Source organism: Perognathus longimembris, chromosome 18, assembly GCF_023159225.1.
Source record: "Perognathus longimembris pacificus isolate PPM17 chromosome 18, ASM2315922v1, whole genome shotgun sequence".
NCBI lineage: Eukaryota > Metazoa > Chordata > Mammalia > Rodentia > Heteromyidae > Perognathus > Perognathus longimembris.
The window spans coordinates 24,735,475-24,749,016 of NC_063178.1; the positions used below are offsets into that span (position 1 = coordinate 24,735,475).

General features: G+C 46.6%; 1 protein-coding gene across 1 annotated transcript in view; it reads right to left on the reverse strand.

Annotated features, from left to right (window-relative positions):
- Kiaa1217 (KIAA1217 ortholog) overlaps positions 1-13,542 on the reverse strand; it is a 266,366-nt gene that overhangs the window by 47,782 nt on the left and 205,042 nt on the right. The window contains 1 exon segment of the mRNA XM_048367460.1: positions 4,783-5,591. Coding sequence (XP_048223417.1) covers positions 4,783-5,591 — 809 coding nt within the window.

A 13,542-nucleotide genomic window follows, 5' to 3' on the forward strand; every position in this document is an offset into this window, starting at 1 on the left:
CACCCCCTTTCACTTGGATTGAAACCACATACACCTCTCATTCCAGGTCTTCTTGGTACAGCCTTCCATTGTGGCAGGCTTACTGAACTACCTTTACAAACAAAGAAAGACCAACTTCTTGAAAATAGAGCTCAAGACCAACTACACAAATCAAAATTAAACAGGGCCAGGTGTGGGGCACATACCTATAATTCCAGCTACTTGGGGAAGGATCAAGGCTCAAGACTATTCCAGACAAAAAGTTAGCAAGACACCCCTGGCACTATCTCAACAAACAAGCCAGGTGAGGTGTACAGTGGAAATTTCAACTACTTGGGAGGCAGAAGAGGAAGAATTGAGGTCTAAAGTTGCTATGACCCTGTCTGATTTAAAACAATAACAACTAAACTAATCTAAGTGCTGGAAATGGGGTTCAAGAGTTAGAGTGCTTACCTAGCAAGCACAAGTTTCCTGAGTTCAACCCTAGTGACCCCCCCCACCAAAAAAAAAAAAAGATTAAATGACTTAGGTCTTTAGAGAGGCAATTTCCATGTCACCAGAGTGGTAATAAAATGGTGTTCCTTCAAGCCCGCTTCTGCTGTGTCTCCTGAGTGTGGATGTGGCCAGAGCATTGCTCTCTCTGATGCTTAACGTTCGCAGGTGTTTGGGCGCTGGCGCTGCAGAGCCATCTGGCATGGTAGAGGAATCCAGGGTGCTCCCGGAAGCGGAGCGGCAGCCCTCTCTCTCTTTCCCCCCTGTAGTTTTGTTGCTTCATGTCTTAGATGTAAAATTTCTCCTGAGAGTTTCATATAAACCACTCTCAGTTTTATTTGCTTTTTAATATTATGAAATTGCAACCAAAATTGGTTTGGCATTTTCTGTACCTATGAAGTTAAATATTTAAAAGGTGAGACGCTCTTTAAAAATACTTATCCAGATTAAATATTTCTAAAATAACGTCACCGGATAAACCAGACAATGGGTTATAATTTTATGTTTTGGTAATTGCTTCTGGTGATCTTGAAATTTTCTTTTCCTTTGACATAGGACACAGCTTCTTCTTCTTCTTTTTTAAATAAAACCTACCAAGAATGTTCTCTTCTTCCTTTCTCAATTTCTGCATAATTGTGCTAATATACTAGCTAGGGCAGTTATATTTTAAATGGCATGTATATATTTAGCAGTATAATTATGCAAATTCGACCATGTTTGTGACTGTAAATATCCTTTGGGAACAGTCACATAGTATCAAGTTCTAGAACAGTTTTGGAAGGAATCTGGATGAAATGTTGAGAATTCACTCCTGCGTTTACTTAACTGCCCTGGGTGAGCATGGGGTGCAGGGGGAGGGGGGCGGACACAGGGTGTGTCCCACCTCTTAGTCATGAGGAAGAATATTGCCCAGCAGAAACACATATATCTCTGGACTTGTGCACATGAGGAAATTAATCGACCACTAAGTACCACACCCCATGTCCTTAATTTCTGTGTGTGCCAGTACTGGAGCTTTAACTCAGGGCCTAGGAACTGTGCCCTTAGCTTTTCTTGCTTAACACCAGTGTTCTACCACGTAAACCACAGCTCCTCCAGCTGTTTAGTGTTTACTTGGAGATAAGGGTCTCATGGATTGTCCTGCCCGGCTTGGCTCTGAACTGCGTTCTTCAGCTCAGTCTCTTGGGCAGCTAGGATTACAGGTGTGAACTGCCAGTGCTCAGCGGCCCTTGTTTCTTTGAGACCAGATTTCACTATTCAGCCTAGGCTGGCCTCTGATCCTCCTTCCTTCACCTTCCGCAGTTCTCAGATTACAAGCGTGCACAACCATGCCTGGCAAAAAAGTAGATTCTTCCGTGGACTTTGATACTGTTTGCCCCTTACTGGCTTTGCGACGGTGGGAAAGCTACCTAACCTCTCTCTGATCCTCAGTTTCCCACATCTATAAAATGGGGGGTGATGCTAGTACGTACCTCATGGTTGTCATGACAACTACATGTGATTTATGGAAATACTTGCCCCAGAGTGTGGTTCAGAAAAGGCCTCCAGGATGTGATAGCGACCATCACACTGCTGCTGGAGAGCAGGAAGGACGTAGCCCGGACTTCCCATCCAGGGCTCTTACCTGTTTAGGTAGCAGTGGCAGAAGTTGTGGGCTCTGGCCCCCCTTATTGGAGAGCACCATGGCTCACTTCCCTCACCAGGAGTGGAAGAGGAGGGGGGAAATAGTGGGGGAAGCATGGTCTTTCCTTACACCGGCTCTAAAAGTGAGGTGTGTGTGTGTGTGTGTGTGTGTGTGTGTGTGTCTGTGTGTGTGTGTGTACATGCAGTATCGCAGAGAATGGATCTCACCAACCCCACCACCCCATCTTCCCTCACCGTCAGCTGCCGTCCGTGGGGTTAATGAGCAGGAGAGGAGTGCAAGCTGTTGCACATTGCGGGGGGTGGGGGGGAAGGAGCCATGTGAACATGTGCAAAACCATCCAGAGTGATGGCCATCATCAGGAGAGCTGGCCACGATGACACTGCAGTTCAGGGCGCATCCATCTCAGTGCGTTTTTCTTATATGCTCAATCACAGGTAGACACACAGTCATTTGGATTCCTGACAAAGTTTTCTGATATAAGACAGGAACATGTGGTTTTGAGGTGGGCACAGGGTGTCTAAGGCCAGCAGGCCAGGGTGGAAGAGACGGGGGGGGGGGGGGGCTCCGAAAAGAGAACGCAAGGGGAACATCTCATAGGTTCCAGTGCCCCCATACGCAGGAGGTGGACGGACCTGAAGCGCTCCGTTCCGCCGCTCACCAGGCAGGGCAGCGTGGGCGCGGCAGGAGGCCGGACAATGCCCAGAGGCGGATTCTGTTTCTTGTTCCCTCACCGAACTTGAACTCACAGGGCTCTGAGCCCCATCTTGACAGTGACGCACCATTTCCTGCCCCGCCCCTCGCTGCCCATCATAGGAACCATCGATCACCCTGTCCCAAAGCTCACAGCACAAGCTCCCGAGCCTTTGTTACGTCTTGCTGGATCCCTCTCTGGTGGAGATGCTGATGTTCTGATGAGCCTCTGGGGGAGCCCTTCCTAGGCAGCTTAGAATTTCACTGCTAAGGGCTTTGGGAAGGAGGCAATGATTTTTGTTTTCAAACCTTAAGTTGTCCTAGTTCTATACAAGCAAGCCGGTCACTGTTGCTGTTTTTCTAACTATGGGAGCTAGAATTCACTGTTGCATTATGATCCCCAGGGGTTCACGTTTACTCTCATTCTGCTCTCCCGGAAGCCTTCTGCATGAGATCCTTATGACTAAACAGGCACAGAAGGTCAGCTTCCCATGATAATATTCTGCTAGAAGGGACAGAGCTTTGTGATTTGGATATAAAAACAGTTCCTAATTCATTCACAAGTTTGGGCTTATCTCCATAAAGTTATGTAATAATACCATTTTTAGTAAGGGGTAGTGGTCTAAGAAGGTTCTGAGTAACTGAATATCAGATTGTAATTTTTGTCTTTTTTGGTTACTTTTGTTTTGGCAGACTGGGGTTTGAACTCATGGCCATATGTTTGCTACACAAGTGTGTTAACACTTGAGCCACACAGCCAGCCTTTGTTTCTTTCAAATAGAGTCTACTTCTGCCCAGAGCTGCCCTTGCTTGATTCCCCCTACTTTTATCTCCCATATAACTAGGATTACAGACACAAACTATACCACCCTCAGCTTGTTGTTGTTGGTTTTTTTGGACACATGGTTTTGCTAATTTTTTTTGCCTAGGCTGGCCTTTAACCACCATCCTCCCATCTCTGACTTCCCTATCACTAGGATTACGGGTAAGTGTCACCACTACGAGCCCCTAATTCCTTTTTTTTTTTGTTTTGCCAGTCCTGGGGCTTGGACTCAGGGTCTGAGCACTGTCCCTGGCTTCTTTTTGCTCAAGGCTAGCACTCTACCACTTGAGCCACAGCACCACTTCCGGCTTTTTCTGTTTATGTGGTGCTGAGGAATCAAACCCAGGGCTTCATGTATATGAGGCAAGCACTCTACCACTAGGCCATATTCCCAGCCCAGCCCCCGATTCTTAATTGTTACATCTCCTCCTTCTGAATTCATATATGACAGCTGTAACACATGCCAACTTCTTTGGTTTCAATTTCTTTGACCAGATTTTTAGGATTATGAACATTATCACCATGTTCTCCAATCCATTCAGGCTCAAGTAATTCCCTATATCAAAATTAGCTTTTCTGCTACTACTGTATAGATTTTGGATGATAGAGGAGAAAGGCTCAGGACTGATGAATTAAAATACAATTACAATGTTTAAAAAGATATTTTCAACGCCTCATTCACTAGAAAAACTTTGCTGATTTCAGCACCATTTCCAAATAAGCATTAAATTTAAACCATGTCATGTTCATGCAAACTCATATTTTATCATCCCAGAAGACAGGCAGTAACACATTCCTGTCCCTAAGCCAGATGAAAACACAACATGACATTCTAAAAGAAAAATATCAGTGGCCACTGTGAACTGTTAAACTACGCACTCCTTCCTTGCTACGGCAGACCAGTTACTACTGACCACCTCTTGATCCATTTGTCTGAATGGCTTCTGTTAAGAACACTTATCTCGTGAATGATTCCAAGTTGTGACTGGGAATGCCACACCACAGGCTGCAGCTGACCTTCCTAGTGCAAACCACGCCCCTCCCACCCAGCTCCTCTGCAGGGAACAACTTGCTCTGAGGCCAGCTTTCTTCTCTCCTGCCTTTTCTCTCTGTGCTTCTAGAGCACACCCTCCACCAGCCCCCCAGGCCTTACCTGGTTTCTCTGTCTTTGGGGATTGTAGCAGTGCTGTAGGCATAAACTTGCTTCTCAACTAGAGGAGGCCCAAGGTCCACAATGCCGGATAATCCTGGAGGGTTCCGTGGCTTTTCAATATACACCAAGGTGCCTGGCTCCTTTTTAAACGACTGGCGACTGGGCGAGGCCCGGTCGGGCACATTATTATGAGGGTGCATGTCTATCATTCTCAGGTCACCGACTCGGTGAGGAGAGGCCGGGGGTGTTTTGGAGCCCAGAGTAGGCAAGTGGCTGTCCGGATACTTCCTGGATTTCTGTCTGTACAGTGACTGCTCCATGTGCACCTCTGCTTGCAAGGCAGGGTTACAGTACGCACTCGCTGACCGAATCGCGGTGCGGTGATAGGCAATGATGTGGTCGGGGACATCCAGGGGGTGCCCGCCGTGTGACGAAGCTATGCTCATCCGCCCCTCGTGGTACAGGTAAGGATCCGCATAGAAACTCTCGTTCCTGTACAGAGCCAGGTTTTTGCCGCTCATGTCTTCATCAGGCTTGACGTCTCTCCTTTCCAAAATGGCGCTGGGGCTTGGCGAAATGGATCTGGAGACTGGCAGGCTGGAGAGTCTGTCTCTGGGGATGGTGGCATTTCCAGGAATCACCATGGGGCGTGTGCCCCCGTAGGGAATTCTGGATGGGGAGGGAGGCATGGGATGGGGCCCAGGCGTGGATGGTGGCGAGTTGGGAATTGCGTGGGGTGGGTGAGCTGCGGATCCGGGCCGAGAGGCACCGGGGCCATCTCCTCTTGCATAGATAAGTTCCCTCTGCATCTGGAAATAAAGCAAGCAATTAGAAAGCTGACTTTGACGTTCACATTTTTTAGAGAAATCACAGTTTTGAGTGTGGTTTCCTTGATGTGAGACTCAAAAGAATGTCCCTCTCCTGTAAGATGCCTGTACCCTAATTCCTGGAGCCTGTGAATGGGGTCCCTTAGAGATATGACAAAGGCAAAGACGATATGGAACACTGGCAGATTCAATCCGATCACAAGGGTCTTTACCTGTGGAAGAGGGAGGTAGGAGAGTCAAAGTCAAGGGTAGGCAACAATGATAGTCCTTCTACCTAGAGAGAAGAGTAGAGAGGGAGGAAGGAAGGGACAAAGGGAAAGAGGGAGGAAGGAGTGGGAGAAGGGAAGAAAGAGAGGAAGGAAGGAGAGAATAGGAAAGAAGGGAGGGAGAGAAGGAAGGAGAGGAAAGAAGGAAAGGAAGTGAGGGAGGGAGAGAGAAAAATTAGAAAATGTTATGCTGTTGATTTTGAAAGTGGAAGTAGAAATCATAAGCCAAGGAGGAATATAGGAAACTTTTAGAAGAGGTAAAGTTTCATAAAAGGAGGGAGTTTTCCTTAGAGCCTCCAGAAAAAGTAAGGCCCAGTTGACAAGTTGGTTGACACTGGCTCATGGAATTAAATTTGTGATTCTGACCTCTATAAGATAATATATTTGTGGTGTTTTAAGCCACTATCTTGTTCTTTTGCAGTGCTGGGGTTCAAATGCAGGGCTTCACACATACTAGGCAAGTGCTCTACCACTGAGCTATAGCCTCAGCCCTAAGCTACTAAAGAATTTGTTATAGCAACCACAGAAAATTAACACACTGGATGGATGCATATCTCAGGGCGGTAGGGTTGAGGATGAAATGGCACACTGGTTTAATTTGGAACTCATAGCTTCTTTTTGTTTATTTGTTTTTTGTTGCCAGTCCTGGGGTGTGGACTCAGGGCCTGGGCACTGTCCCTGGCTTCTCTTTGCTCAAGGCTAGCACTCTACCTCTTGAGCCATAGCGCCACTTCCAGCTTTTCTCTATATATTTGGTGCTAAGGAATCGAACCCAGGGCTTCATGTATACAAGGTGAGCACTTTACCACTAGGCCATATTCCCAACCCCAACTCATAGCTTCTTAAAGGCAATACATGTGAGTGTAATGTATACCAACAGTACTAAAATGGCGCTTTCTAAATTGTTTCTATTGTTAATAATCACCTGCCCTATCTTTCCAAGCTAATAGAGTGCAGGGATATGACAGAAGAGGCAAAGGGGAGCTTTGAGGGGCGCTCTGTCTCTTACCAACTCCATACTGGAGCTTATGAGAAAACAGTATAGAGAAACTGGGAGGGGAGTAATGGTCCAGAGGTAAGAGGAAAAATCATAGGAATTATAGGCAAAACTCATAGTAAGAAGGCAACAGGGGAGGGGGCCCAAGCACAGTACAGAGGAGGACTTTAAAAGGACACCGGGGATGCCACGCAGTCACGGAGCCCACGGGCGCAGATCACTGTGGGCTGGAGCTTCGTGGCCACGAGGCCTGGACGCCTGACCGGTTGAGAAGCGAGGACTGGCCAGGCCCCCAGCTCCCGCCTGGCATCCTAGCTACTCAGGGGGTTGAGACCTGAGGAGCACGCTCTGAAGCCAGCCTGTGGGGGAAATGCTGTGAGACTCTTCCCTCCAGTGAACCCACAAAAAGCCGGAAGTGGAGCCTCGAATGAAAAGGCTAAGGGACAGTGTCCAGGCCCCGGGTTCAAACCCCACACTGGGGTGAGGACTCCCAGTGAGCCTTTCCCTAACTCTCCTTTAGGAGAGTCAGTGGTGGAAGAATCAAGTTAAACGGGAAAGAGGAGGTATGAGTTTATAATTTGCAATTACATAGCATATTCCGAGAAGGGCAGAATGAAAGTTATAAATGAATCCAGGAAATGATTATTGGATCCAGCGTGGCTTTGGTTGAGACCTGAGATGGAGATGCGGGAGGAGGTGCTCCCCGTGTTTGTGAGAGGAGGGAAGGGAAAGCAGGCACGGGCTGTTTGGGCTGTGCGGGAGCAGTTCCTAGCCTGATTCTTTCCAGGCGATGCAGCAGACAGACAACATGGGCATACCGGGTTGGAGAACGGTTGAGATGGTGGCATGGAAGAGGGGCAGGGGCTCAGGTGGACAAGAAGCAAGATGTGCAGTTGAAAGACTTGTGGTATGACTGCTGCGGGAGGAGAGAAAGAAGATAGGAAACAACAGCAGGCTGAAAACGGAACCAAGCCCAATAGAAACCAACCAAGTCCTTTCCATAGAAATGTACTGGTTTAGTAGACAGCGCTGAGCAGGCATTGCTCCAGGACAGAATTTAGAAGAAGCCCCACGTCCTTGGGGAGAGGGGAAGGGCTTTTCTGCATCGTGGGATGTGGGACAAGAACCCGTGGGTCTTGCCCGCTTCCTTATCTCGTGCCTGGAAGGATGTAGCAGAGCAGTGGCCTTCACCACACAAGGGAGCTTTTCAGAGTCTGGTGGATTTTATAACAAAAGTAACCAATTAAGTGTACAAACAAGGTACAAAGAGCAACAAAAGAAAGTTTTCTAGGCCTGTGTTTCCCAAACACCACTGAAGTGATCTCTTCAGCTCCCTAGGGAACCCAGAGGAAGCAAGTTTCTCCATGGTAATTAATACAATTCATGTCCGCCCTCCTCCTTTCCCTTCCAACACCCATGTGCTTTCTGGCACTAGGGGCTAGTCTGTCCTTCCTCCACACCTGACGTGTGGGGCAGCCTCACCATGGAGTTCTCTCCCAAGTCCTCACGCCAGAGCGGTCACACCTGGGCCCTGCCTGTAGGCCCGAGGATGCTCCGGCCCACGTGACAGCCTCATGACTCAAGTGCTTAGTGATACAGAGCAGGGTGGCCAGTCCCAAGGTCACGGTGAGCTCATACACCTGACAGATTCTCCTAGCAGGATGGGTGAAGCAACTGTCGTAGATTTGGCCGGAAGTCAGCACAGATTCTCCATGAATACTTCTCCCTCTCTTGTCTTTCCCGACTTAGGGTTTAATGAAAAGACTCCGCGTCTGCTCAGAGTGAGCACCCACAGCTTTCCTGGGTCACAAACCCTGTGAGGAATGGGCTAAGCCAGCAGTGGGCAGATCACTGAATCTCCCATGCACACAACGCCCCAGACCAGGCAGTGCCATAATGGACCAAAAGGAACTGTAAGATGAACTTGGCACATCAGCTTAAATATGCCACTGGGTATAAACCACCATACAGAGTCCAAGACGAGTCACCCACAAATGGCTGGTACCGTTGTCATTACTGTCCTCAATAAAGACAAATAAAATAAGTAAAATTCCAAATGTCTAGAAGCCGCTGGGACTTACAGTATTTCTAACCAAGTAGTCACTGTTCTCTGTTATTTCCTGTCTGCATTGAGCTTCCGGTAACGTTTTCTTTTTTCCCTTTCATGTTGATGGCACTGGAATGTGCTGGATCTACTCAGCCTGCTTGTTCATGGCTGGCGCTCACTTGATCCACACTTCCAGCCCAGGTTTTTGCTGGTTAACTGGAGATGAAGTCTTGCAGACTTTAATGTCCAGGCTGGCTTGGATTTAAGATCCTTCAGGCCACGACCTCCTGAGTCGCTGCAATTACAGGCTTGAGCCACTAAGCACCCATCCAGACAACATCTTTATTTGGCCTATCTTGTCTCCAGTTAACACACAACAGAAATACCTCTTTCTTGGCAAGACCATAAAGCCGACCTCAAGCCTCTAAGGACCATAGAACTCTTTTGAAGGATAAATAATATGAATGAAAAGAGAATGTCAAATTAATTTTAATTAATTGAGGGAAGTTGAATATCTTTCTTTCAAAACAGCAGAGGTGTATTTAAAAACAAATTTGGTGATATGAAAGGAAATAATGAGGAGTTAGAATTTATAAATAACTTAAGAAAAACCTCATTAGAGAGAGAAAAGAAAACCTTATTAGATTTCCTAGTGCCATGTGTAGCGGTGATCAGAAGGAAACGTAACAATTAAGAATGATACCGCTACACTGTGTTGTGCCTTCCTACAGGGAATGAAGGTGCTTGGCAAATATTCATAGTCAATACCCAGCATGGCAGAGGCGCCAGTAAGAATGGAAGCTCAGCCCGGGTGGGTGGAGCCAGCCCCGGGCCGTCAGCATTCTATGCTTGCCTGTGATACCCTAGCCTGCCTTGAGTACTTTAAAATAATCTTGCTATTAGCCTGAATGCATCCTCATGTTATCCACAGTGGAGCCCAATACAAACATTCAATCATGGCAGGGCAGGGAATCTGAGTTTAAGTCTCCATCAAAATGGGAGACTTAGAAGTTGGAAGCTTTTGTAAATTCTTATGTGGGTTTGCCAAGCTACATGACTTCCCAAGATTGAGTTTTAAAAAGCACCCAGATAATTTCATCCTTGGCTCTAAAGAAAGCCAACGATAAGAAGACATGTGATCCTATTGTAATTTTTAAAGCTAACGCTAGAATCATCGCTTCAAATGAGGTAACTTGGGTTCATGACATGGAGCAGCTAGAGGCAATTCTTACGTGGTGGAAGGATGGAGAGATGAGAAGAGAGCATCTCTCTTCAACATCTGCAGTGTTAGGTGTGGAGAGCCCCTGCTATTCCAGTACAGTGTGGACTTTACTACTCCACAGAGCTCCTGCGACTGAACAGCTAAGACTCAATAATTCCGCATGGTAAAACAACATATCAGGCTAGCATTCCTCCCATGACAATATCTTCCTAGAGTTTCTTTTCTTTTCTTTTTTTTTTTTTAATGTATTTGGCTAACAAGTAAAGACATGACATTAAATATACATTAACTTTTTTTCCTGCACAAGACTCAAACTCTGATCTCCTAGGAGAAAATTAGACTAGCCTTATAAAGTAAAATAAATCACACACACACATACACACACACACACAGATGCATATACACACAATTGCCATTCACTTCAAGGCTCCACTTGAGTCTCTTATTCTCAAACAAGCATCTCATTTAATCATAGTAAGTTAAAAGTATCAGATATTATCTTTGAAATAGTTTTTTTTCCCTCTAGGAAATTTCGATATTAGCATCTTTAGGTAAGTTTTACAGACAGAAGACGATGTAAGCATAAAAATAAAAGAACTTCCTATTAAAGGTTAGTCAAATTCAACACAAATACTCATCTTCCATTACCTGAGCGCAGGCACAGACACTGTCCAGTGCTCTGGCTGCATAGGAAGCACAGTGCTCGTTGGTGGGTATCACCTTTCCTTCTATTTCTGCCCCAATCGCTACTGTGTCTTGTGGTTGAAGTCCTTCCGGGGCTTGTAAACAGGGCGGTGTATTCTAGAACCTCATCACCATGGCCCCAGAAGGCAGCTGTTATTGGTGCCTATGCCCACAGCACCCAGCTCAACAAACAGTTTGCCCATATTCTCGGCAGACCAGAAAGTACTGGGGTGAGTTTGGAATTAATTATCTGAAGACTAAGTTAGGCATCTTTATATACAACTATATTTCATGTCCACAAAACTCTGTAAATCACATAAAAACTCACTGATTCACAAGTTGCTTCAAGGTAAGAAGCAACATCTTAAAATTGTTTCTGGAAAGAAAAATAGCATAAAAAAATAAAAGACTGCTTATTTCTCTTTGTTTGGGGAAACTGTCTCACAGAAACCATGTCTCTTTATGGGACATTTAAATCACACACATAGAGGCTTTGTAGAAAGAGAATATTACGTATAGTCGATTGCATTTCCAACTCCACCCTTCCAAATCTAGAATTTGTAAGCATACCACTCTGTCAGACCATGCAATGAATTAGCTGGAAAAAACCGAAAAGGATTCTCACGAGTTCCTTTCATTCTGAAAGAATTAAAGTGACTTACGTTTTCTTAAGGAAACCACCTGTATTATTGGCAGTGTGCAAAAAGCACATTGGCTCAGCTCCTGGTTCCGCGATTCCTTTGTTTGCTTATTTCATCAAAATCCTCAGTTTCACACTCAGATATTTTAGACAGCTTCTTCTTCAGAGAGGAAATCCTCAGGAAGGGCACAGACAGAATCGTTCCCCAGCCCAAGAAAGATCATTTTGTTTAAGCCAGCCTTGGAGGGAAGCTGCCTGCGGCATGGATTGAAAAAAAAAAGTAGCCCTCCCCAATGATAAGCCAATTTCTCCTCCCCTTGGAAATTAGTCACTGAATAACCTCAGCCCACATCCAACCACAGGCTACCACACGGGTGACTCAGTCCCTTAACAATTGCTTACAGGGAAAGACACCTCAAGGAAAGAACTCAGAAAGGCCTAGGTGCATGGGTTAACAAGAAAGGAAGAGGTTATCGAATACATTTTACTGAAAGCAAAGAGATCCTTAAAACAAGAAAGCAGTTACCAAGAAACAAAGCCATCAGAAAATTCAGGGTAGCTGATTCACACACCCTCAAGACCAATCCTCAGATCAGTTTTCTATTGAGAAAACCTAGCCCAGCACTCAAAATACATTCTGCTCCCAGACTTTTCAAGTTGGGAGACTGGCATGTGAAGGTAACCTGAGCCTCTCCCCAGGTTTGTAATAAAAACAAGCAAGTGATAACCAGAGCTGTCTACTTATTAACCAGCCTCGTTTTAGCAAACCGAATCCTAAGTAGCAGCCATTTCCCCGTGTGGGCAGCAGTGCTGGGCAAGCCACTGCCATGATTCTGGAAAATGAATCTGAAACGAGGAGGAAAAACAGAAAAGGCAGGCCACAGTTTCTCAAAGAGAAGCTCTGAGAAGAAACCAGAGCCCTGAACGAGATGGATAGGCTGGGCATTCCCCGGAGATGTCCCCTGCACTTCTCTACCAGGGAGACAGGGACAAACAAGGAGGTGTGTGTCTCCAGAAAGAAGTAGCTTGTGAGCACCCAGCCAGGGGCGGTTATTACACCTGCAACAAAAGGGGAGCAGGAAGCTTTCTTTGCTCTCAGGCAAGCTCTGCTTATTCACTCTCCTGCTTCCGGAACTCTGAAACCCAATGCCGTTCCACTGGGAATCCTCAAAACACTAGGTTGGTCTCAAGCCACACCCTACTACTGCCTCCTGGGTTGTCTATGCATTTTTCAGACATTTTCAGGCTTTTAGAGGTTGTTCTTACTGACCAAAAGCATTCCATGACGTCTCTTAAGCCCCAAATTCAGTTAGGGTTGTAGCCTTTCCTTAAAAAAAAAATCTGTTTACTGGCTTTGTGGTTATTAAGGAAGAGTGGTTATTAAGAGAAGGAGCTCATAGAGATGTCTCATTAGAGACAAAATTTGGATGAGTTGCTTATTACAGATGCCACCTTCAAGTTTGGGCAATGTGAAAACCCTTGGTTCCCTTCCCTCCCTCCCTCCCTCCCTCCCTCCCTCCCTCCCTCCCTCCCTCCCTCCCTCCCTCCCTCCCTCCCTCCCCAGCACTGGATTGTTATTTCTCACCCAGCTAAGAGAACTAAGCTATCAGCACCCAGGCATCTGGTATCCACTTGCTAAGTTTGGGTTCTTCAGGCACGCGTGGGGTTTCCAGGAAGGTGGACAGAGGGGCTGGCTTCCCCTTTCTGAACCTCCGTCCCACCCTCTCTCACCCCCCTGTCCCTGTCTCATGGGAGTGCTTATGCATGTCCAGTGTCGGGCTGTGATGTCCTCCAGCAGCACCAGGAGCAGCGAGCTAAGTGAATCACTCCATGGTCAACCTGTTAGTCCTTGTCAGCGGCCCCAGAGCACAAGCTTCTGCTGAGCCCCAGGAGGCCGCACACAGGACCAGGCGGAGCCTGGCTGCCCTCTTCCATCTCTTCCTTCCGGCCAAGGCCACAGCCAGAGCAATTCCCTTTCACTTTCAAAGCGCTCCAGGGCAAGTCTGCACAAAGCATGCGTGGCTTCCACATTACCCACACAGTAATTCACTGTCAGGACTTTGAAAGCCAGCCCAAT